The following is a 24,357-nucleotide window of genomic DNA, read 5'->3' as shown; positions in this document are numbered from 1 at the left end:
ACCATTATTTTGGTGTTGTCTTACTGTATCTCGGAAGGTTAGCAAAGTAGTTTCAGTACTGTGGTCAGGGCAAAACCTTGCTGTATTGACGTTAGAAATTTTTCTGTGTCTTTTGCACCTCTTCAGTTTCTAGCAGGTCAAGAATATCAACATATAGTCCCCTTATTTTTTCCATTAAGTATGAGAAATTTGGGCTGTAGTAACTTCTTTCATTCAAGCCTCTATAATGAACTCAGCATGACCCTTTCCTTTTTTCCCACTTTAGTGACCTATAGATGTCCATGGGGTAACCCCTTCCATTACTGGTGTGTGGCTCATCTGCCGCCTTGTGCTATCGCCAGACAATCCTGATGGTGCCTCAGCCTTTCTTTGTCCCTTCTCTGGGGTCATGTTACCCAGCTTGGACTTAATCCCTTCAGTACCCTCATTTCCCAATGACTCAGAAAAATGGTCAGTGTACTGGTTCATACCACAGAGTGAGAACTCCTACTGAAGCACATCAGAAAATATAAAATTATCCTTAAACTTTTTCCTGAGGCCATTTTCTTGTCTCCAGTGCCACTGCACTCTTGCAGTCCTCTTGTGGACCTGCAGTTCCTCAGTCACCAACTTCTCAGGTTCCTTGTCTGTTGCTTGTTAGTCCTTGTTCTCCCCTGGTAGATGGCTCATGCTTTTTTTATTTTCTTTTTGCCTTCCTGGTGTTGCAGTTGCTGTCAACAGTTGAGATGCCTACTGCATGATGTCCTCCCATTGGTCGTGAAATTCAGTAATTGAAACCATCTCTTACGAAAGGTGTTCAGGGGTTTAAATTATAATCAGCCTGCCATCCATTACTCGTCTATGCTTGTGAGGGACATAGATCATTAAACCATGATTAACAATCTTAGTCAGACTTTTTCACATCATTGCCTGAGGTAAGGAGTGAGCCTGACATAAGGGAGGTGGTGTAATTGCAATGATCAAGAGCCACACACTCCTTTCACCCTCTCCCTCTACTGTATACTCTTTTGTTCTGTCACCCACTCTGTTTAATCCATATCTCCTTTTGACAAATGACCATTACAGAACACTCCGGTATTTCTCCAGACAACTCTGTTTATTTATTTTTGTATTCCATATCTTTGTCATTGTTACAACAGATGAATATACCCTTTTTAACTCTTAGGTAAAAAGTCAACAAATGTATTTAAGACACATAACTTAAGTTTGATTTCAGCAGATAAAATGTACTAGTATTCTGTTTTAGAGACTGAAGACTAAATACAAATATTTTGTTACAAGTAGAATGGCATCGACTTTCTGGCTTCCACTGCTTCCTGTGCCGGAATCCTTTGGGTTATTGAAATCCTTCCTACCTGCTAAAACCAATTTAATTTAAGAAGGCAACTTCTACTTTGATCCGTATAATGCCAGATATTCAGGAATTCAGCACATTGGTCTCCAGCTTGGATGTCACAATGAAAACAGCATTTTCTTTGGTTTAAGCAAAGAAACTGATTGTGTGTGTGTGTGTGTGTGTGTGTGTGTGTGTGTGTGTGTGTGTACTCACACACACACACACACACACACACACACACACACACATACACTCTGCTATAATATACAGATACTGTAGCTATAGAGATATATAAACATATATGGGTTTAGGGCAGCAGTCTGAACAACCTCAATGTCAACATCTGCATGTTCTACAACATTCGGTCAACTGTAACAGAGAGTTGACAGATGTGTGAGGTCAACAATCTCCAGGTAAGACAATATTCTTTTTCTCTGCAGCTTGTGCAATCTCAGAGTTAGTATATAAAATCAGCAGGAGGTGTGGGGGAGTAACCCTTTACAAGACCCTCTGTACCCCCCTCATGTGACTTGCATTTGGCTTAGCCAGGTTAATTACTGATACATTCACAGAATGTGCCGTTATTATGTTTTTAATACATAGCAACATCAATATTCTGGTCGTCAGCTTTGCAGTTTGACCGGTTGCCCTGTATACACATAATTGCAGTTTATGCACTATTATATACATGTGTATCCCTTAAAAATACATTAAAACATATAGCATCAGTAAAAAACTTGTTGCAAAATGTGGGGGGCTGTGCCCCCCACATCCCCCCTAACTTTATATTCTCACTCCAGGGTCGCACTGCAGTGGGGCAGTGGCTAAATACCATTTTCGACCACATGTAATTTGACCAAATGTGCTTTAAGTCAAATGAGGTTTCAGTGAAGTGGGCTGCCTGAAATAATTTTCGACCAAATATAAATATATATATATATATATATATATATATATATATAAATTGCTTTTGTAGTGCTAGCATTAACAGCAACTCACCACTGCCTCACGGCCCTTGTAGACCCATTGAACCAGGTTACTAACTCACAGTATAGATGCAGCCACTTCTTTTGGTTGTTTATTTATTAATTATTTTTATAAATTCTCTTTCTGTTTGTATTTAGTATGAATTTGAATAACTCCAGCTTACCCTACCAGTAACTAACTTAAATTTTCTTACGGGGCTATGCCTGTCTAAAAACAACCACACCCTATCAGCACCAGCATCAGATAATATACTCTGAGCAGTTCAGACAGTCACATAGGTCCTACTACAAGTGAAACGAGAGTTTACTTCCCTTCTGCATTTGCTATGTCCTTGTTACTCATCTCCTTGTTTCAATCCAGAACCCCATCTCTTTCATGTATCTGACTGACAATTACTTCCTTTTCACTTTAATCTCTGCCCCCCTTATCTGGGCTTTACCTGCCTATTCCTTTCCCAGCTCCTCAGTAGGGAAGGGAGAGAGACAAAGCAGTCTGTTCCCAGACCTTCTTTGAAGTAAAATATCCAAGATATAAAATTTCTCCCCATAATGTTTTAATAAAGTTGTATTTGATCTGTCAGCTTAACATTTTGTATTGTGTGAAAGTAAATTGAGATGTTCCACAAAAAAGGAACAATAAAAATGGTATAGAAATGAGCCATTAGGTATCCAAAGACAAGTTGGTGGTAATATGGTTATTAGTGAATAGTATAATAGTGATTTCTTTCTTATCGGCCATTAACCTTCCCACCTGATAGTATATTACAGTAATATTGTTTTACTTTTGTGTTGTGTCTCCACAGGTGCCTTCTTCATTCCATACCTCATCTTCCTTTTTACTTGTGGGATTCCTGTGTTTTTCTTAGAGACAGCCCTTGGACAGTACACAAGTGAAGGTGGTGTGACTGCCTGGAGAAAAATCTGCCCAATTTTTGAAGGTCAGACATATTATTTGGAGTATTCTTATCTTGCTATTAAGCTGTGATAACCTCTTAGGAAATTATACAACTTTCATTGTTACTAATAAAGTTTATAGTTTTACGATAGATGCCTCTGTTATTAATGAATGCATTTTTCATTACCATAGCATGTTTCAGAATTCAGATTATTCTCATGGTTAGATAATCACAGTATGAAGCTCTAAGCCAAAATCTGAAAGGCTGCATACCACAGCTCTTGTAGGCACACAGTGTTCTGTAACACCCAGTGAAATCCAACTACTAAGTGTCCTGCAGCCTTGAAGAAGTTGAACATAACTAGGTGAATATACCTAAGAAACAAGGAAGTGATATTTCATATAAACAGATGTTCTTCATATTGGTTAGTGCTGCTATAGCCAAAGCTAAATGGGTTATATCCTACATAGGGTATAACTGCTGGGCAGCTTGCAATGCTTCAGGGCACCTTCCACTTGACTAAACCATTAGTCAGTTCAAGCTGAGCTGACTAAAAAGACAGGTTTGGGTCCGGTTGTTTATTAATACTTTCCTGTTCAGGAAAGTTATTTTAAAGCTAGGAGATGGTGTTGTAACAGACTGCCATGAAACTGTATTGCTCTTTTAAATGGACGTGCCTTTTTTCCTATGAGTTTAAAAATTGTTTAAAGCAATTGAAAAACATTATTTTCTGTGGAGAAATTTTTTTTTGGCTAAGTGTTTTAATTGCTTTTTACTGTGTTTTCATGTGAAAAAAGTGACTTTGAAAGACTTTAAAATTTTACCGGCTTTTGCGCTGGAAAGAAGCACCATTTTCGGTTCAAGCATGGAGCAAACTGTGGGTCCCAAGGTTGGTCCTTCCTCCAGCCACAAAAGGAAAAAGTTAAGCAAATAGGCTTTGCCACCAGTGCAGGCTAACAATTTGCCACAGTTGCAGGAAGGTGACTCTGCTGTGGCCATTTGTTGTACCGCAGACCACTCATCATGGACCAGGGGATAGACACATCCTCTGTGGTTGCTGGGGTTCCCTCAAGTGGGCAAGGGAGAGCAACTCTTGTATGTCACAGGAGATGGTAGAGGGAATGCTTCCCTATTTTGTCAGAATGTTGTGGCTATCATTGGGGAAACTGTTCCTGCCATTTATAACACTGTTGGCCCTATATTTACTGTCAGAAAGAAACATAAAACCTAACATATTTACTCCTCCTCAGACTTCCTTAGACAGGAACAGTTTACTGGGTCTAGCTCTGGGTTTTATTCAGGCATTTGATCCTTATTATTTATTGCTTTCTGGTAAAAGAAAGAAGGGTACCTCGTTTCCTGAAGACATTCAAGATTCTGAATCTGGACAGGAAGATGAAGAGACAGATACAGGTTTTCTTCTAATTTTTCTGATTCAGGCTTAGAGGAGAGCGCAGGGTCTGATTCTCCCTTCAGGGTTCCTCTCTCTTTGAGACTATATCCAGAATGCATCAGTGTTTTCAGTGGCATACGCTGAGGTTTCTCGGTCCCTCAGAAAATTTTATGAGCTGTTACAAAAGGAGTTTCCAGAACCTTTACCAGTTTCTCTAATTCTGCCAGCTTTGGAGGATGTGTGCATCTCTGAACATAATTTTCCTGATATCTAGCCTGCTACCCCTAAAAGGACAAGTAGAATGAGTAAAGTTCCTCAGTCTTTTTAAGTTTATATACAATCTTCCCAAACCTGACCCAGCAGCTATAGCTTATAGTTTATGCTACTGCTGGTAAACATGTAGTTAATTCCAATCCTATTCTTTCTGATAAGGATGAGAACATTATTGGGGTTTAGGTTTGGCATAATGGTTAAGGTGCTTGCCTTATAAGCACAAAGTGCTGGGTTTGAGTCTCAAATGTGATAACTGGCTAGGCTTAAAAAGGCTCACAATGGCAGTTAGCCTAGTAGTAATCTATGAACCTATGATGGGTATGTAAAATAGCGTATACTTCTGCAACTTTGATTTTCAGAATTTTTTATTGTCAAGCACATATGTTAAAGTTTATTCTGACTGTTTTGTCTCCAGTTTCTTCTTGTGCAAAAAATCTGCTTTAAATTATTTAGTTTGTTCTATTGTAGTAGTCAGAGATATCATTTTACAGTGTGTGTGTATGTGTGTGTGTGTGTGTGTGTGTGTGTGTGTGTGTGTGTGTGTGTGTGTGTGTGTGTGTGTATAACTCAGTTTTAAATTCTTCCAAGGTTATGGCTGATACTGTTTTGAAAAGGTTTGCCTACCTGCATTGTCAGTACCTCACAAGAGGATGTGAATAATAAGATTTTATTTTCTTTTTTAAATAGAGATTCAGTTTTTGCATCCTTTGCTGCAGAGGTGATCAAAAAGTGTGATGGAAGGGGTAGTAAAATCAGGGAATCGCTAAGATTTTTCTGACCCCCTTTTCAAATTTTCTAAGGCATCCTCTAACCCCTCATCCAATTTTTGGTTAAATGGCAAGGTGTTCCAGAAAGAATTTAAGAACTTGTAAAGCCAAAGACAATCCAACTAGTCAGTTTGACTATTTAAGAGACTTTGTTCCCTCCTCCCACCCTGGCAGTCCCTTTTCTCTTTCAGAAAGTTTGAATCTTCACCTTTATCATTGGTAACAGATAATTTCAGACAAATGAATTCTAAAGATCATTCATCAAGGTTATTGATGGCAATGGGAGGATATTCCTTCTTGGCAGGATGTTATTCTTCATTTACCAGACCAGACTCTTATTTGCACCTATCCTTCATTAAATGCTGACATCTGTTCAAGGGAATGATAGCACCAGTTCCTCCTTCCCAAGTGGGGAAAGTTTTTTCTTCAAGGATGTTTTTAGAGCCAAAGAAAGAAGATGCTTGAAGACCGTTTCTGGATCTTTTCTCATTAGACCTGTTTGTGATAGTGCTTAACTTCAAAATGATGTGACTTCGCGATCTGTTACCTCTTCTTCCTCGTTCAAGTTTCCTGGTAACACTGCATTTAAAAGATGGTTATCATTATATTACTTTTCATCCACACTTCAGATGTTTCTTAAGGTTTTGTGTATTTGGATCACGTTATCAGTTCTCTGCCTTACCCTTTGAATTATCTACTGCACCAAAAGTGTTCATAAATTGTCTAATTCCAGTTGTAGGTTGTTGTAGGCTACAGGATATCCTTTACTTTTTCCATATTTAGATGACTTTCTTATCTTTGAATAGTTTTTTTCAAAGTGTCAGGAATTTCTTACTTGGGTGAGAGATTTCTTACACAAGCTAGGATTATAAGCGAACTTTTAAAAGTCCTTTTTGACTCCTTTGCACAGGATGCGTTCCCAGGGTGTCAGCTGGTCACCTCAATTCAAAGAGTCTTTCTTTCGCAGGAAAATATGCATCTATATCTGGATCAATTTTTAAAGTTTTTCCACTGAGACATGAGCCACTGTTAGGGAATAGTTCAGGAGTTTGGGATTCATGACATATATGATTCTCATGATGACCCTGGCAAGACTCCACATGAGAAAGATACAATGGTGTTGAAGTCTCTTTAGTCCCAGCATCAACATCCCTTATCTTTTCAAATCCCAGTGCTGGGGCTTGTCAGTAGAGAAATTACTTGGCAGAGACAGCAATTATCCTTAAATTTGTGTCTCCACATTTTCCTCTCTGTTCTAAAGTACTCAATCATCACAAATGCCTCAGATTTGCTTGGGGATCAGTTTCAGGTGGGGTAATAGTGAAGGTGTGTGGGATACCTGGGACAGATACAAGCACTTATTTTATATAAAAAAAGATGCTTGCACTGATCAAGGCACTGAACTCTCTGAATCTTCTTTGGTTCTCAGGACCTATTTAAGTTGTTTCAGACAATATCACAGTCATGCAGCACATCTAAAAGCAGGGGAAAACCAGTTTGTATCGCATTTGAAAACTAACCATGTTTGCTTTGGATATAGCTTCACAGCACATTCTCACTCTTCAGGCATCCTTCATTCCATCAGAGCAATATTGTGTGGCAAATAAGCTGAGTACATGGCAGACCCTCACATATGCAAAGTAGATCAGATGGTCTTCCAAGATTTGCTCCATCTATGGGGAGTTCCTCTAGGAGATGCATTTGCCTCCTCTCTAAATAATCAACTGGCAAGATTCTGCTTCAGAACTCTGTGCAAGAAGGCCTGGAAGACAGATGCCTTTTCTTTTCCTTGGATAGGAATGTTCCTGTATATTTTTTCCTTTCTTTTCACTGATATCCAGGGTACTCCCGAAGATTCAGAAGGAATCTCCCAAGATCATTGTGGTGACTCCCTTTTTGACCCTGGCAACAGTGGTTTTCCCTTAATTTGGAATTGGCCAGGGGTAATTACCACAGGTTTCCTCACAGACTGAATTTACTCTCACAAGAACATGGTTATTTGATACACCCCGATCCCAATCAACTTCAGCAGACTGACTGGATGATAGGGACATGATTCCCTTTAGGCACCTGCTTATTGAGGATGTGCAGCAGGTATTAATGTAGGCAAGAAAACTCGTTGTTAAAAACTGATATGTTAGAAAATGGAAAAGGTTTTCTAGTTGGTGCCAACAGTATAACCAGCACCATACCTCTCAGCTGTCTAGATTTTTGCAGAATGCTCAGATTTTTTGGCTCATATTTTTTGGTTTGTTCATCATAAAATTTGTGGTTTTCTGGCAAATCGCTTGGATCATTTGAAGACTGAAGTCACTAAATAATGATATAAATTTGAGTTTCAGACTTCAAATGCTTTAGAAAATGCATGTTAAAACAAACCCTGTAACTCTAGCAACTTTCTAAGTTTATAAGAGCAATATTTAAAATATGTGCCTATTTTTGGGCCTTTGTCCCCCCATTTTGTTGGGCTTTGTCCAGATTTCTTGCACTAAGAGGTTGAGGGGTATGACCAGCACCCATTCAGGGGTAGTTGTTCTCTGGTTTTACAATATTTCATAGGATCATAGGAGTTTACTAGGCTATCGACCTGGAGGTCATTTCAAGCCTAGCTGTTTCATCCCAATGTAATATCATAAATACGCTAGTCAATACCAGGATTCTGTTTAGTAATGACTGCCCATGTCCAGGAGGGTTGTAAGTGCTATCCCCCGATAAGAATTTATGGTACCCCATCCACTTGTTGAGATTCCTTTTGAACAGTGTCATAGAGGTGCTCTGTTTCACATAGATTGATAGCATATTCCAAAGATGCAACAGTTACTGGGAGACAAATCTGTCCCTTCAGCATGTCCTATTTAAGTCGAAGGCCATATTTAGGTCCCTTGAACGGGTAGCTCTAGTCCCATTTGATTTATGGATGTGCAGCAAGTTCATTAGGTTTGGGTCTGAGACTGCTCTGTAAGCCAGGCATATGTCTCCCCTAAGAAGTCTATATGATACGGAGTATAGTGACAGGGACTTTAACCGGTCTGTGTAAGGCATGTGTGAGTTACTTTCCTATGGCCTTTCTTTCTTCAGCATCAAGGCTCATTTATTGACCATTTCAGCATGTCTGCCCATGGATCTTCCTCTTTCAAGGCATTCACATGTCAAAAAGTTTTTGAAAGGGGTTTCCTTACAAGACCGCAAAGAAAACCCATGCTCCCCTCTTGGGATCTTAATTTTGTGTTATGGAAAGCTAGCACTTCCTCTATTCGAACCAACTAATCTGGCTGAATTGAGGCTCTTGACATTGAAAAAAAATTACTGATTGCTCTGAAATCTGCAAGAAGAGTATACCTGTACTGGAAACTCTTATGGTGAGTCATTCCTTTCTCATTTTGGACCGAGGCAGGGTTTCTTTGAGAATTAATATGGCTTTTATTCCTAAAGTAGTATCCAAGTTTACTTTACTTCAAGCTATCTATACTCCCATTTTCTTTTTCATCTTAAAAATGAGGGAGAAAGACTGCACCATACCTCAGATGTTCACTGAAGACTCAGGTACTATCTTGACAGAACTAAATCTTTAAGATTTAGAAATTCCAATACTACCAGTCTGCCCTAGACTCCTCACAACACAGCCCCAAACAATTCTGGTCCTCCATAAACTCCATCCTCCACCCAGGTAAAGTCAGTACCCCTCCCCCTAACATCCCTCACTCCTCAGAAAATATTGCTACCTCATTCAACACACACTTCACCCAAACCATACTATCACTAGCTAAACAACACAACCCCTCCCTCCAACCCACACCTTCAACTAGTAATCTCCCCACTGCCTTCTCTTTTTCTCCTGTACCTACCTCCAACATAAAAAACTCTTAACTAAACTTAAACCCACCAAATTGGCAGCAGACAACCTCCCAAGTGAATACCTACAAATCGCAGCTGATGCTCTGGCCTACCCAGTATCCATCTTGATTAACCGATCTCTGTCAGAAAGGTACGTTCCTACATTGTGGAAATTCTCACATATAATTCCCCTCCACAAAGGCGGACCCTCTGCAGAACTAACCAATTATCGCCCCATAGCTATTCTCTCTCCACTCTCCAAAATACTAGAGAGATGCATACACTCTCAGGTCTCCCACTACCTCCTTACTAACAACCTCCTTTCCAGTACTCAGCATGGTTTCCACCAAACCATAGCACCACCACTGCCTTACTCTCCTTTACAAACACTATCCTTCAGCATAAAACAATGGCTATCTCTCCTCTGCTACTTTCCTAGACCTATCTAAAGCATTTGACATGGTCCCACACAAACAACTTATCTCTGTCCTCAATAACCTATCCTTCTCGCAATCAGTCACCAACTGGTTTCAGAGTTACCTGTCTGACCGCCAACAATCCGTTGTATGGCAGAATGACATATCTCCCCAACTACCTGTCTCCATAGGGGTTCCCCAAGGATCCATCCTTGGACCCCTACTTTTCTCTGTTTACACCAATAATCTAGCCTCTGCCACCAAACATGGCACACTCATCCAATACGCAGATGACTCTACCATCATCTGCTCAGCCCAGTCCCTACCCAAACTGCAAAGTCACACAGGAAGCCTTTTCCTCTGTTGAAACATGGTTATCCGATGCCCATTTAATACTCAACCCAAACAAAACTAAACTACTCATCTTCCAACCCACCAAACATACTCAAAACAACTCTCACTTTAACATCACAGCAAAAGACAACACCACTATATACCCAACTGAACACACCAAATTGCTAGGAGTGGAAATAGACAATAAACTAAAATTTGACATTCACATATCCATGACCATAAAAAAGTCCACAAAAAACTAGGAGCATTATACAGAAATAAACAATTTCTCACCAAAGCAGCAAAGATTTCAATAGCAAATTCCCACCTTATCTCCACCCTACTTTATGCCTCTCCAGTATATACCAACCTAAGGCAATGTGATCTAAACAAGCTAGAGACCTGCTACAACAAAATCGCAAAATTCGCCACCGGGGCATCCTACCGTAGTCACCACTGTCTCTCACTTGCTGAACTGGGCTGGCTTGAACTCCCTCACCTCCTTCAGTGGTATCAACTCTCACTCACCCACAAACTAGTAAACCATCCACTAAATGTCCCATCCCTCCAGAATCTACTCCAACCCTATCGCACCACCAGACCACTAAGATCCAGCAACAAAAATCACTTGCAGATCACTAAAGCCAATAACTCTGCTGGTGAAGCACTATTCTCTTGCGCCATAGCCAAATTATGGAACTCACTCCCACCCACAATTACCTCCGTACCATCATGCACCAACTTCAAAACTTTATTAAAAGCGCACCTAAAACATGCTGGCTATGCCCTTGCAACTCCCACTCTAATATCATCCACCCCATCCAACTACTACCTTTCACCTCCACTACCTACCTTGATAATAGCAAGCTCAGATGTTCATAAGCCTAGTACTTATTATACAGCAGGAACTTCTCATTGTTACATTTGTTAATGCCTGTTATGTACTTCACAGATAAAGATTCTAGTTGTCTACTGATGTACTATGTTCTTCATCTGTAAATATGTTGTAAGTAATTTCTATGTTAAATTGTTAATCACTATGTAATCCAATGTAACTACTGTCTGTTTATTTTACTGTGGAGCTTTTCTCCCCGGGCCTCCGCTGAAAATGGACCCACGTCCAGTCAGACACTCCCGGTCAACAAATTTAAATAAATAAATAAATAAATAAATAAATAAATAAGATCTTTGGATCTGTCGGTCAGTTCTTGGTAAGGTTAAAAAAAAGGGATAACGTGTGTCAGTACGGACCATTTCCAAATGGTTGCCTATGTCTGTTACCTTTTATTATACTCACAACAAAATTATTCCAGGCAGAGTCAAAGCATGATATTGACTTCAGCTATGACTTTTTAGAAAGGGTTATAGTCTAGAAGTATTCTAGAAGTAGCAACTTGTTCCTCTGTACATATTTTTACAAGGCATTTTGTGCTTAATTTCTTCTCTAGGTCCAGATTAGGATTTGCTAGGACCACTTTCCTTGTGGTCTCTGGACCCTGCCCCTTCCACCTCCCAAAATTGGTTATGTTATGGTAATCCATCCATATAGCTTAGTCTACTGCAGCAATGATTGATATGAAGAACATAGTATGGTTGTCTAAGTAAATTTACCATAACACTAGTTGTTTAAATGATCACTGATGTAGTATCTGCTCCCTCCCTCTTGCATCAAGGTATGGATTTTTATTTATACAACAACAAAGACCAACAGTGAGTCCCAGCTCTACCTTCCAAAATAGTAGCAATAAATCAATTATACAATCAGATAATTTAAAAGATGTAATGCATATTTAAAGTCACAGTTTTAAATAGACTTTTGCCAGTTACATTCTCTGTTCATACCATATGGGTGTAAAATTACCATCTCATAATTATAATAGAAATCTCCTCTGTCTCAATATTCTTTTTCTTTTCCCATTATTATAATACAGGGGAACATGTTCTAATATAGTAGTTTTTAAATCATCAGTATTTGATGTGATGAATGAAAAATTTCAACAAGAAACATTCAATTTATTATTTCTATTATTTATTATATCTTATATATTTTAATTCTATATAATTCTTCTCGTTCTCTTTCTCTTTATTTCTATTATGACATATACAAAATATATAATATAAACTATACTCTTACTCACTTACAAGACTCTGGTAGTGAAATTTTTTTTTTTTTTTTTTTTTTTATTTTAACTATATCAGGCACTATATAAGTTTTTAACACACACAAGTTTCTACAAAGTTCAGGTTCTTATAATTTTCACATTAATATTTATATAAATATTTAAGACTATATAATCTTGAATACTTTTAAAATTTTTTATATTTTATGATTTTTTATATCTTATAATCTTTTAATAAATCTTAATATAAAAGAATAAATTTTAGTAAAATATAATTAATTTAATTATAATAAATAGTAATTAAAACAAAAAAATCATAAAAAAAACATCTTCTTTTAGTTATTGAAATTTATATTTATTATTATTATTATTTGAATTATTTACAGCATTTATTTTTTTAATTACTAAAAAAAAAACAAAAAAACTTTTAATATTCATATTCATATATCCTCTTATATTATCTATCAATAAATATTTGAGCTAATTTAAATTTAATCTTAATATTTAATTTAATAATTTTAATCTGAGAAGGAAATCTAAGATAAGGAACAAATTAAGGGAGCTGTCAACGTTACTTTTGCAACTTTTACTCAAACTTTCCAACCATTTTCTATAAATCAAAGTGTGTATCAAATGGCCATTATTATTGTAAATCTAAATATATGACTAGTTAGGGAAATACCTATAGAATAAACTAAATAACTAACTAAAAATTATTCTACTCATAAATAAAAAGTTATAATTATTATTGCAATATAGAATAAAAAGTAAAGAAGCATTATAGTTACCTTTATGAGATCTAAAAAACTTGATTAAAGACTCTTAAAGAAAAAATAAATTCAAAAATTTTCATTTTCAAACATGTGAATAAAAGTAAACTAGCAGCTCCAAAACATAAGCAGCTCTAAATTCTGTTTATATGTTTATAAAAGAATGTTTAAATTAGAAAAACAAAAATTAAAGCACAAAATTCAACTAAAAATGTGTATAATGCTGTCATGTTTTAATGCTGTCACCAAGAAAAAAGAAAATTATAAATATAAAAAAAAAAAAACTATGGGAGTAAGAATATAAATAAATCACTAATATATATAAAAAATTTCAGTCAAGTATATGTATATATCTTTCATTTGAATATAAATCTTTAAGTCTTGAATAAAAATCCAAATAACACAGTATTTCCATTAAAATTAAAATAAAGTACAGTAAAATAAAACACCATAGAATGACAACCAAATTTTAATATTTTTATGAAACAAAAAACAAATTTTTTTATACTTTTTTTTTTTAAAAAAATTTTTTATGAATATTTTTTTTAAAAAACTTTGCAACACAGCAACCTTTTTATAAAACAAAATTCCGCTCCAACCTTTTTTTACAAAGTATTGGTAATAACCTTTGCCATTTCAAAGCTTTATTATTCACAGTCGGTTTTTTTATTATCAAGAAGTTTCATACACATACTTTCATAACAATTTTTAAATTTATAATATTTTTTAATACTATGTTATTATTCTTGTATAATGTGTTATTAAATTTTGTGCTTTTGTTAAATTGCTAAATTTTTTTTTGTTAATTTGATTCTTTAAATTCCAATTTATTTTTCTTCCATTTTATAAATTCTATATCAAGATATTTTTATTTATTCTTAAAAAATGTTATCTTTGTATTTTATATTATCCAAAAATAAAACAACTATTATATATATACATATATCCAATTATGTATGAAGCATATATTTTATTACACCTTCTATCCAGTAAAAAACTATATATTAAATTATCTGTACATCTTTTTAAATAATTTAAAAAATTTTAAATTATACTGGCATTTTTTTATTTTTTTGCTTTATTTTGTTTATATTGATTTTATTTTATTTATTTATATGTTATTCTTTCTTTTTGTTGTTTTTGTGAATATATTTTGAAGTTTCTAACTGTTTAATTTGTACTTCTTTTTGTTCTTTTACTTTTTTTGTTTAGAGACTTTGTTGTTGTGTATATACATATCTTTACTATTTTGGAAGGTAGAGCTTTTTATTTTTTGTTGTTTCTAGCATTGTCCTTTCAGGGCTCAGCCTCCCTATCTCTGTTGGTATGAAAGATCTGAAGGGCTTGCTGTCCCACATCTGTCCTTTTAGTCAGGTCACCTTGATCTCACTAACAGTTTAGGCATGTGGAAGGTGCCCTGAAGCTTTGGAAGTCATCCGATTGTTATATCCTAAGCATAATATAACCCATATAGCTTAGGCTACCTCAGCTGTTATCATTCAAACATTTACTGATATGGTAAGTTTACTTAACACAACTGTACTTTATTTGTTCTTTTTCTGTGTGTGTATGTGTAATTAAATATTTATGTGTATATGGTGTGTGTGTGTGTGTGTGTGTGTGTGGGGGGGGGGGTCCATGGAGTGTATAATCTAGACTAAAACATAAAAAAATCTAGAAACAATGAGTTTTTCCAGGAAAGGGCAAAAATCCCTTTCTTCTTTATTAGAAAGGGATGATTTTACAGAGTTTCTGCTACAGATGTTTTTGTAGGAGTTACTATCATTGTTTCAGATTCAGCGAATGCAGATTCATTTTTAAACATTCTTGCTTTCATTATATTCCCAGATATCTCCACTGAATTGGTACACCAACCTGGACAGTGAAACATAGAAACATTGTAAGGCTGTAAATCTAAAAATGTGATTGTCAATACACACACACACACACACACACACATACACACCCATATGCGTTCATGCACTCATACACTCACTTGCACAGACAAACGGGATAGAGAAAGTGTCATAATAAATAACACCTCAGTTCAGGTGCAGAAGTGCATTTCTTCCCCAGCACAAGAGTACATCAAGAGCAAAGGAGAGAACTCATACAATTGCTTATTTTTAGCAGGAGCTCAAATGAACAACTTTGTCAATAACAAGCTTTTGAAGGCAAAAGTGCTGGTCCAAGCCCAGGAGCACAGTACTCTGTAGATCACTGTTTTGAGCTAACATTTAGTTAATATTCATATTCATTTTATAAGTTCATCTTGCTAAAAAATTATATTGATGTAGTAGCATATTAGACTTGTGCAACGGTGTAAAACAGTAGCTACCGAACATTTCTTATTATGTACTTTCAGTGTACTTTCAGTGTAGAGGAACACCATTCAGAGTGTTTTCTCCTGATTCGTTTACAGTAGAATAAGGGAACTGGTCCTTTTCCCCCACTGTTGTGTGGTCTTCGAGTTGTTGCTTGTGTGTGCATGTCATATGTGTTTGTGTGTGTGTGTCTGTGTGTGTGTGTGTGTGTGTGTGTGTGTGTGTGTGTGTGTGTGTGTGTGTGTGTGTGTGTGTGTGTGTGTGTGTCTATATGGGTCTCCTTCTGTTTGTTGAAAACACATTTTATCGAGAAACGGAAATTAAAACCCACTTAAGCGAAAGTGCACTACATCAGAAGTGCACTTTCATGAAAGACGATTCGCCAAAGCACGTTACAGTGGGGATAAGGAAATATATCCTTTTTCCCACTGTAGTGCAATCTCAGAGAAAGTATATTTAAGTAGGGGGGTGTGGGGGGTGCAGGGTGGCTTGCTCCACTACAAAACAGTGTTTACAGTAGATTTTTTTTTTCCGATTCGGTGATTCAATTACTATATATACTAACTCCAGGGTCGCACTACAGTGGGGAAAAGGCCATATGTGTGTGTGTGTGTGTGTGTGTGTGTGTGTGTGTGTGTGTGTGTGTGTGTGTGTGTGCGCATGTGTGTGTGCACATGCAAGGAGTAGTCAGCCATGGGAAATGTATGCTAAGATGTGCAATTTTAAAATGTAATTATCTTATGGATTTTTGTTGGTTTAATTTCTCCAAGTCTTTTGGGTTTCTAATACCATGACGGTAGTGGACCCCATTCCTAAGTTAAAATGTGATTTAAGTTCATGAAATTAGTATTGTTTCAATCTTTAATGTTAGCCAAAAGTGCTCTTTGCTGCAGCCGCAATGTGCCCAGATTTGACTCCTGCAATTCATATGTAGTTACAGTGTATTGGTAACATTTCTAAATACTACTGTAGATTACTTTTTATGATACCCATTGCCCCTACTACTATTGGAGCTGCAACAATAAGAATAGAATGAGGCTATTGGAACTGTCTGGGTATTCATAGCCGGCGTTAGGCACCCGCGCAACCCATGGCCGTGGGGAGCCTCTTATTATCTGCCTGCGAAAGAGGGCCTCTATGCAGCAGCTGCAGGGTTTCTCCTTCTCCATCATTCATTCCTCAACATGTTGTAGATGTCCCCACAGCTACATGATGTCACCGTGCAATCACAAAAATTTTTTTTCCATTTTTTTTTATTTTTTCTATTTTTATTTTTTTAACTTGTCTGTAAGCTGCCCTCTGTCAGGTCCGCTTCAGCGAAGCAAGGGACCTGATTGGCTGCAACAGACAATGAAGTAAGTTGCTCTTTTTTTTTTTTTTTAACTAGGGCAGTTCTGGGACTTTTCTGTCTTTTACTACAATGTTTTGGTCTGCAGACTTCCTTGTACCTTGACTCTTGTATTGTTAAAGTTTTGTGGTACAGTTTGTGCTTGGCTTCAGAAACGTGGAGTAGGCAGTGTATGTTAGATTTCTGTTATAGCTAGTGGTCTTTGCTTAAAATGCCATTTCATCAAATTCAGAGTAATTAAAACATTATACAGTCAGACATGCCTAGGGAAAGATGTTTCAAATGGTTTTGTTAATTGCACTAAATGTGGGGGCATTGTACCTACAAATTCTTTACTTAAATATACTTGTTACATGGTTGTACAGCTGCCCAGGAAATGAACACTCACAGGGAATCACTGCTCATGCACAAACTATTGACTACTAAACCAGAAAACACTGCATAGAGCAACTTTCTTGCAAACTGCAATATGTTAATATCACTCAAGAGGTGGCTGAAATCACATTCCCACTTCTGTCCTTGTTACAGTGAAAAAGAAAGGCATGTATAAGAGAGCATGAAAGGAGGAAAGCAAGAAAACAGAAGCACACAAGGGAGAGCAACAAATACAGTCATATGAAAAGGATAGGAAGGTAGGGTACCTTCTTGGGGAGATATCCACTCTAATGTAAATGAAGACAGGTAAAGAGAGCTATGAGGAGGTATTTTATGCAAGGAAAGGCTGAAAAATAAAAGTAGATATAGGACTATGTTTTGGAAAAAAAAAACAAATGCAAAAGAGTAGAAACAGATGGGTTGGAAATTGTTGGACAAATACATGGGGGATGGTGATGGGGAGGTTTTACCACATCTAAAATATGGGGCAGGATATATATAAAGGAAGTCACTCCAGTTAGGGTGCTGGATACAGGGGATGTCAAGGTGGCTAAGATGGTAACCAATACAGGACCAGTGTTGGATGATCAGCATTTCCAGATGGTGACTGACCCTCAGTGGCCCAAAGTTAAGGGGGTGTCACTCCAGTGAATCTGCAGTTAAGCATACAAGGTTCTTTATCTTGACAAGACACTTGAATATATTACCCAAAACAGCAGCCTCAGTGTTTGGTTAACAGGTAATAGGATATCAGCATCCACATAACAGGTAGTCTTCACCCATATGCAGTGAACAAGTCATACCCCGTCTCATAAGTTGCAACAGAAGAAGTTGACAATTAATGTACCTGGGTCATCCAATTTTTCTCTTGCTCATCGGTTGGACCTACAGAGTGAAGACATAATGGGAAAAGGGCCATAATGGTGACATGTCATTGAAACCAGTATAGTAGCTAAGGTGGTGCAAATGGCAGGATTGCCTAGGTGCAAGCTGTTATGGGGCGTGAGGAGCAGTGCAACTGAGTTGGGTGCAAGTGCAGTACAGCTAACTTCAGATGAGCTTTTCTTGTCCTCTTCTTTGGAGGAGCTTTCTGGGAGGTGGCACTAGACTTTGATCTAGCAATGAGTTTGAATGGGTATCCATCATTGCTATTTGCCTTAGAGTTCCATGTATCTCTGTCATGCTGCCAGATATTCCTGTCTCTGTGACACTCCATCCTACTGAGCATAGCCGGTGTTATTTTTTTCTGCCATTACCTTCATGTAAAGAAGTCATCTGAGCAGATTTTTAACCATGTTCCAAATCTCCTGTGTGGAAAATTCACTAACTCTTGAAAGCCCTCTGTCAGTGGAGTTGTGAGAGATGACGTCAAGCACCCCCTACAAGCACCCATCCCTGTCATTAGCCAGCAGCCTGGTATGCTGAAGGCTGTACGGGAGGGTTAACATGGTTGTGGAAAAAAAAGTTTAATGTAGAGAGCCTTGACATTAAAGGCTCTGGTTTCTTTAATAAACATTTTGATGTATGTTTTCTTTCTTTCCCCACCTTATATCTAAACAGTTTACAAAGATATATTAGACTTTCAATAAAAAAAAGTCATAATCATTTTCTCGATAAAAATATTATGGAAAGTTAAACTATATCAAACCCTGAGCTGTTGGACATGCTCCACATAAAGAAATCCCAATCCCTCAGAGCCACACACTCCATGGATCTAAATCTTGTCATCGCAGGGAACATAGCATGCTGGAGGAATAGGTTCCTGACCCAGAGACTCCCCATACTCTGGAATAGACTGGCCATACATGTCAAGCAGAGTGCTTCCTTGGCCCTCTTCAAAAGGAATCTTGACAATTGGATGGGAGATAGGAAATTCACCTCAGGGATCATGTCAGTCGCCCTGCTAGACAGGGGTCCAGGGAAGTAAATATTGTGGGAAGAAGCCCTAGGGCCGATAGCCTAGTACCAATCTATGAACCTATATAACAAGAGATGCAGTAGGAACAGACAGTAGATATAGACATATGTATCTGTAACGATCATGATGTTTTTGTTTTACAGTTATTCCCCCTTTCAGCTATGCAGTAACTTTTGTGCATAATTGACTCTACTGGAAAACTACCTAGCGAATGTACTGTGGTTACCGTCATTTCATTTGCTGTGTCTTTATTAGTCCTGCTTTAACAGTAATCCTGTGATAAAATGCACCCATAGTTCTTTTTAAATGCCACTGGTGAGTAATACCCCACATAACGGCACAAACTCCATGATTTTCATGAGAGTATATGCTGCACAGTATCCTCAAGATAGAACATGAATGACAGACTGCATGCTGAGGCAGGGCTAGCCACTCAACAGTGTAAAATATGGTTGTAGATGATTCAGTCATGTTGACTAATGTCACCAAATGGAAATGGGTATTTGCTGGTGATAAATGGGTTGAGGACCCAGACTAGTCCAACCTACACCATGGACCCATGCTAATGGAGGGAGGGGTGTACATGCCTCTGTTGACCAGTGTATGCCTGCCATAAAGTCCAGTAGCCCTGAGTCAGTAAGCTACTGGCTGACCAGTATCCACTTAACCAGCCTGGGTTACCTGGAATACATCTGTTGAGAAAAAGCAGGACATAAAACCAATCAACCTGCCAAACATGAACTAAGAATTGCTACACTCAGTGTAGGTTCACTGACAGGATGAAGCTTAGAAGCAAATGACATGATGGCATGAAGGAGGCTGGACATTCTATGTATGGAAGGGCAATGAAGCAAAGCCACTTGGCTTGGCATCCAGAGACTACTACTCAGGAGGAATTTTGTCTGGAAAATGGCTTGATAGTAGCCAACAAATGGTTCAGAAAGAGGGATAGTCACAAGATCATATACAGGAGTGGCCAACATGCAACTCAGGTAGAAGTCTCCTAATAAGAAAAAGGCACTGGGGTAGAATCAGTAATTGCAAAGCCATCTCCAGTGAAACAGTCATCCCACAGCATAAACTACTGGTTGCCACAATCAGCTGCAAACAGTGGTCAGAGAAGGCTCTAAGGTCAACAGAGACCAGGCTGAAGACCTGGAAGCTGACTGGAGAGAAAGTCCAACATTTCAAGGAATTACTCAGGGCTCTAGCACCCTAAGAAGAACGGTGGTAGGATGCACACTGTGGGACAGATTAAGAAATGTGGACGTAAGATCAGAAACCAAAGTAGCTCCAATTCCAGAAAATATCAAAGAGAACAGATTACTGTGGTGCAGGGACATGTACAGAAAAGCAGAAGACAGTGTGGTGAAAAAGATTTGGGACAGACAGGAAGAAGTTAAGAGGAAATGAGGGCATCCAGCAAATAGGTGAATGGATTGTGTGACTGAAGATCTATGACAGTCTGGCATGAGTGTTGAAGAGAGCAGAAGTGTGACATTGAATCGAGGGAAATGGCAACAGTTAACATGACACTCTGACCCCATGTAGAAAATGTGAAAAAGAGGGTTGATGTTGATGTTAAAATGAAACAATAAATTTATTGAACCACATTGGCACTTCCCTACTCATGTAGTAAGGTACATTCCAGCGATGGCTTTAGAGCATAATGACTGATAAGCTTGGTGCCATAGATGGAGTAGAACAACACTTAGGGGAAACCTTGGAAAAAGGGTAAGGAAAGTAAGGATTTTAACTATGGTAAAGGGAAAAGAAGGCGATCATGGGAATTAAGCAGGCATAAACACTTAAAGGCCTTTAATGATCACCTCTATAGTGATCTTTAAATGGTGCTGGATGACTTTGACAGGGAAGGGGTTGTGATGTCAATTTGGTCATACTTTATATTCTCCTGGGTAGGGCCCCCAACTTGAAACTTGCTGGGGGCCCCAAAATCCTAGCACTGGCCCTGTGGGTATCCTTCTTGCACGTTGCACTCTTTTATGCCTGCAAATCCTGATATTTAATGACTTTGTTTCTCTGTGTAGGTAAGACACTGAAGTCACTGGGTATAGCAATTTCAGCTGCTTTTGTCTTCTTTTCATGGGCTACTATATCTAGTCTTCTCAAATCTATTTTTTGAACTGTTGGTAATAGGTGATCCCATGTGATATAAACTTCATCATGTTCTATAATGCTTTGTGGCTCATGTTTCCCATGCTTTGCAGATACTTCAGTTTTATAATGTTTGCAAAATCCCCAAGCAGCAGTCTTCACACATTTTTATGCCTTTCAGTATACAGGCCTTCTGCTGTTAGTGTATCACACCCAGCAACAATATGTGTGACTTTTTCCAATTCTATTTTACAATACCTGCATTTGTCTGTTTCTCTGAAATATTAAATTGACTTTGTAAACCAGCATGTATATAGTCTACTATCCTGGGCCACTAATATTAACCTTTTGTCTTTTGGTTTAAATCCACCTCTCCTTAACCATTCCTGCATTAGATCCGGATTGACATGAAGTTGTTCCAGGAGTTTTCTGTACTTGCTACTATATTTATACATTTTCCACATTTCTTGCCTTCTCATCTGACCCTTCACTTTATATTGTTTTTTTTTTTGTTTTTTGGTACATTTAGTTACTGCCTGATTTTTATCTACTTCTGGTTTGACTTCCATTCCCACTTGACACAGATATGCTGCTGCTAAACTAAGAGGGAAGTCATCTTAGACTTTTTCTCCTCATGTTTTAAAACTTTCACTATGTTTGAATCTTGTCAGGTCAGTAGAGATGTATGCAATCCTACGACTGCAGATCTATGCATGTGATCAGTTTTGAGGAGGCCCATATCTTCTTCAGAATGGTGAATATATAATATTGGTATACACTGAGTTTTATAAATCATTTGATAAGCATGAAGCATTTTTCTAGTTTTCCTGTCCAACTGACCAATTGGACTTTGTTCCTAGATGTCAGGGCTGTTTTCAATATTAATTTTAGTCTTCTAAGATATTCCTTACTAAGTTTTATTCACATTTGGTCATGATTTATTGTTGATCCTTCAGCAATTTGCAAATATTTATCGTATCCCTCCTGCTCAAGTTCCTTTATATCACATTCCTGTCCCAGACTGATATTTTCTTGGTACTACAGCTTTCCTGCTTCAAATGTTGCTTTAACACATTTATCAAGATTAAATGACATTCTCATATTATCTAAGAAAGTTTTTTTCACTTGCATTTGTGATTTCAGTTCCTTATCTTATGAACTATACAGTTTTAAATCATCCACAAAAACAAGATGAGAAGACTTTACACTTTGTTGTTTCCTGGGAAACAAGTTGTAGCCATGACCTAATCTGTTAAGTAGGCAGTTTAATGGGTTAAGGGCAAGACAAAAGAGCAGCAGTGACAGAGTTACCCTGAAATACCCCCCCTTAGAATTTTTATCCCTGGGATAATAATTTGTCTTTTATCATGGCTTAGCTGCAAAGTGGTTTCCACTGTTTCATGGTTGCTGTAATGTAATCAATTAATGTAGAGTGTAGCCTCCATGTGTATCTGCAGTTAACTCCTACTGACTCCTCTAGGCGTCAAATATTGCTTGTTTATATTTGTATCAATAATTCCAAAACCATGCTATGCACTGTAGCAGGTTTTAAAAGATTTCATCTTAATGCTTACACAATAGCAAACTCAACTGCATTAATATTTGACCTCTGTCTAGTGCAGGTAAAAATATATTAACTGTTGTTTTTATGATATTAATTTATATAACTATAATTTTCACATTTTTCTAAATATTTCAGCAACCAAGTAACACAGACAGAACTCAGCATCATATGAAAGATCTAAGCTAGATGAATAAAATGCTGCTGACAGCATGTGTGTAACTTGAATGGTTGCTGAGATACTGTAAATTGTTTACAAAATATCACAAATGTAATAGCTACTGCATTTACTGTGACTTATAAAATTCAGTTTAAGACCTAGAACCTGAAGACTAGTACCACTGTAAAAATAGTTTGTGCTGAAGGGTTTGCCATTTATTCTGTCAAAGGCTTAGGCTCCGCCCCTTGGAAGTTCCAGTGCAAACTTTCTAAGGTCCATTGGAGTGAATGAGTTAATCTATGAATGTGGGATGCTGAAAAAATGCTTTTTTTAGTCTACCCATGCCATACTTAGATTCATCCCCTTTTTACAATTCTCCATTATGACTTTATTTAACAACAAATGATCCTTTGCTACGTATGACTTTCTTTTGTTAACCTTTTGCTCTATTGCCACGATTGAGTTTTTTTTCTAAATATCTATAAACTGTCAGCATCAGTTCCAGTGTACAGTTTATACAATGTAGGAATGCAAGTAATTGATCTGTAGTTTTCTGTAGTTTTACGATATCTTGCATGTTCAGTCTTAAGGGGTTATCGTTTTTCTTGTTTTTCAGAGTGCACATATAAATAGTTCTAAGGCTAAATCCTCATCTAAAGATGTTAATACTTTTAGCCAGAAGTTAGGTACTGCATCTGGCCCTGGGGTTTTCCAGTTAGGTGCTTTTCTTAATTTTGTTTTACTTTCTTTGGCTGCTACATCATCCTATTTCATATCTTGTATGTTTGCAATTCTTATTCCTTCATTTACTTCTGCTATCCATTCAGCATCTTTGCTATGTTACATAGGATCTTCATAGGTATTTCTCCCAAATGTGCCTGTTTCGTTTTGGTGGTGTTTCTATTCCTTTGCCCTTTTCTCAGTTTTCTATAAAACATTTTTGGGTCATCAATAAATTGCTTAACGTGAGAGTGTTCAATCTCGCCGTTTGTTCTTACACACGGGTTCGGAGCCGATCCTTGGCTCCGAGTCGGCCGCATCGCAAAGCTCTGCATCTCAGAGAAGCTCGAGACCAGACTATATCCCACAATCCTCCCTGCCATTACTCAGATATAGTTTGCCGCTGCAACAGATCGGATCGAGGAGAGCTCGGACCAGAGAGAAATTTGATAACTTTTTGCTTCTTTCAGATAAGCTACTTCTTTTTTTGTACAAATAAGTTTCTAATAGTTAGTATAGTATAGAAGTGTTTGTGTGTGTGATTATTATTATAATATTCCTCATATTATTCTTAAGGCACCTTTTTGTGGCGTACCCTTTTTCTCTTGGTGTGGTTTTTGTTGAGTATTCTTTTATACTTATATAGATATTTACTCTACATATATATAGAAATTAGTTATTGGTAGTTTTTTTCTTGTTATTAACCTAGTAA

At 37.4% G+C, this 24,357-nt stretch overlaps 1 protein-coding gene across 1 annotated transcript in view; it reads left to right on the top strand.

Moving 5' to 3' along the window:
* The window catches only part of LOC122815260 (sodium- and chloride-dependent GABA transporter 2-like), a 942,619-nt gene that overhangs the window by 291,017 nt on the left and 627,245 nt on the right, over positions 1-24,357 (top strand). Inside the window, exon 2 of the mRNA XM_044087611.1 lies at positions 3,126-3,260. Coding sequence (XP_043943546.1) covers positions 3,126-3,260 — 135 coding nt within the window. The remainder of the gene's footprint in view (positions 1-3,125; positions 3,261-24,357) is intronic.

Source organism: Protopterus annectens, chromosome 11.part0, assembly GCF_019279795.1.
Source record: "Protopterus annectens isolate FY-2018-M chromosome 11.part0, PAN1.0, whole genome shotgun sequence".
NCBI classification, from domain to species: Eukaryota; Metazoa; Chordata; order Ceratodontiformes; family Protopteridae; genus Protopterus; species Protopterus annectens.
Note: the sequence above shows the minus strand (reverse complement) of the source record. Positions and strands in the feature narration are given on the sequence as shown.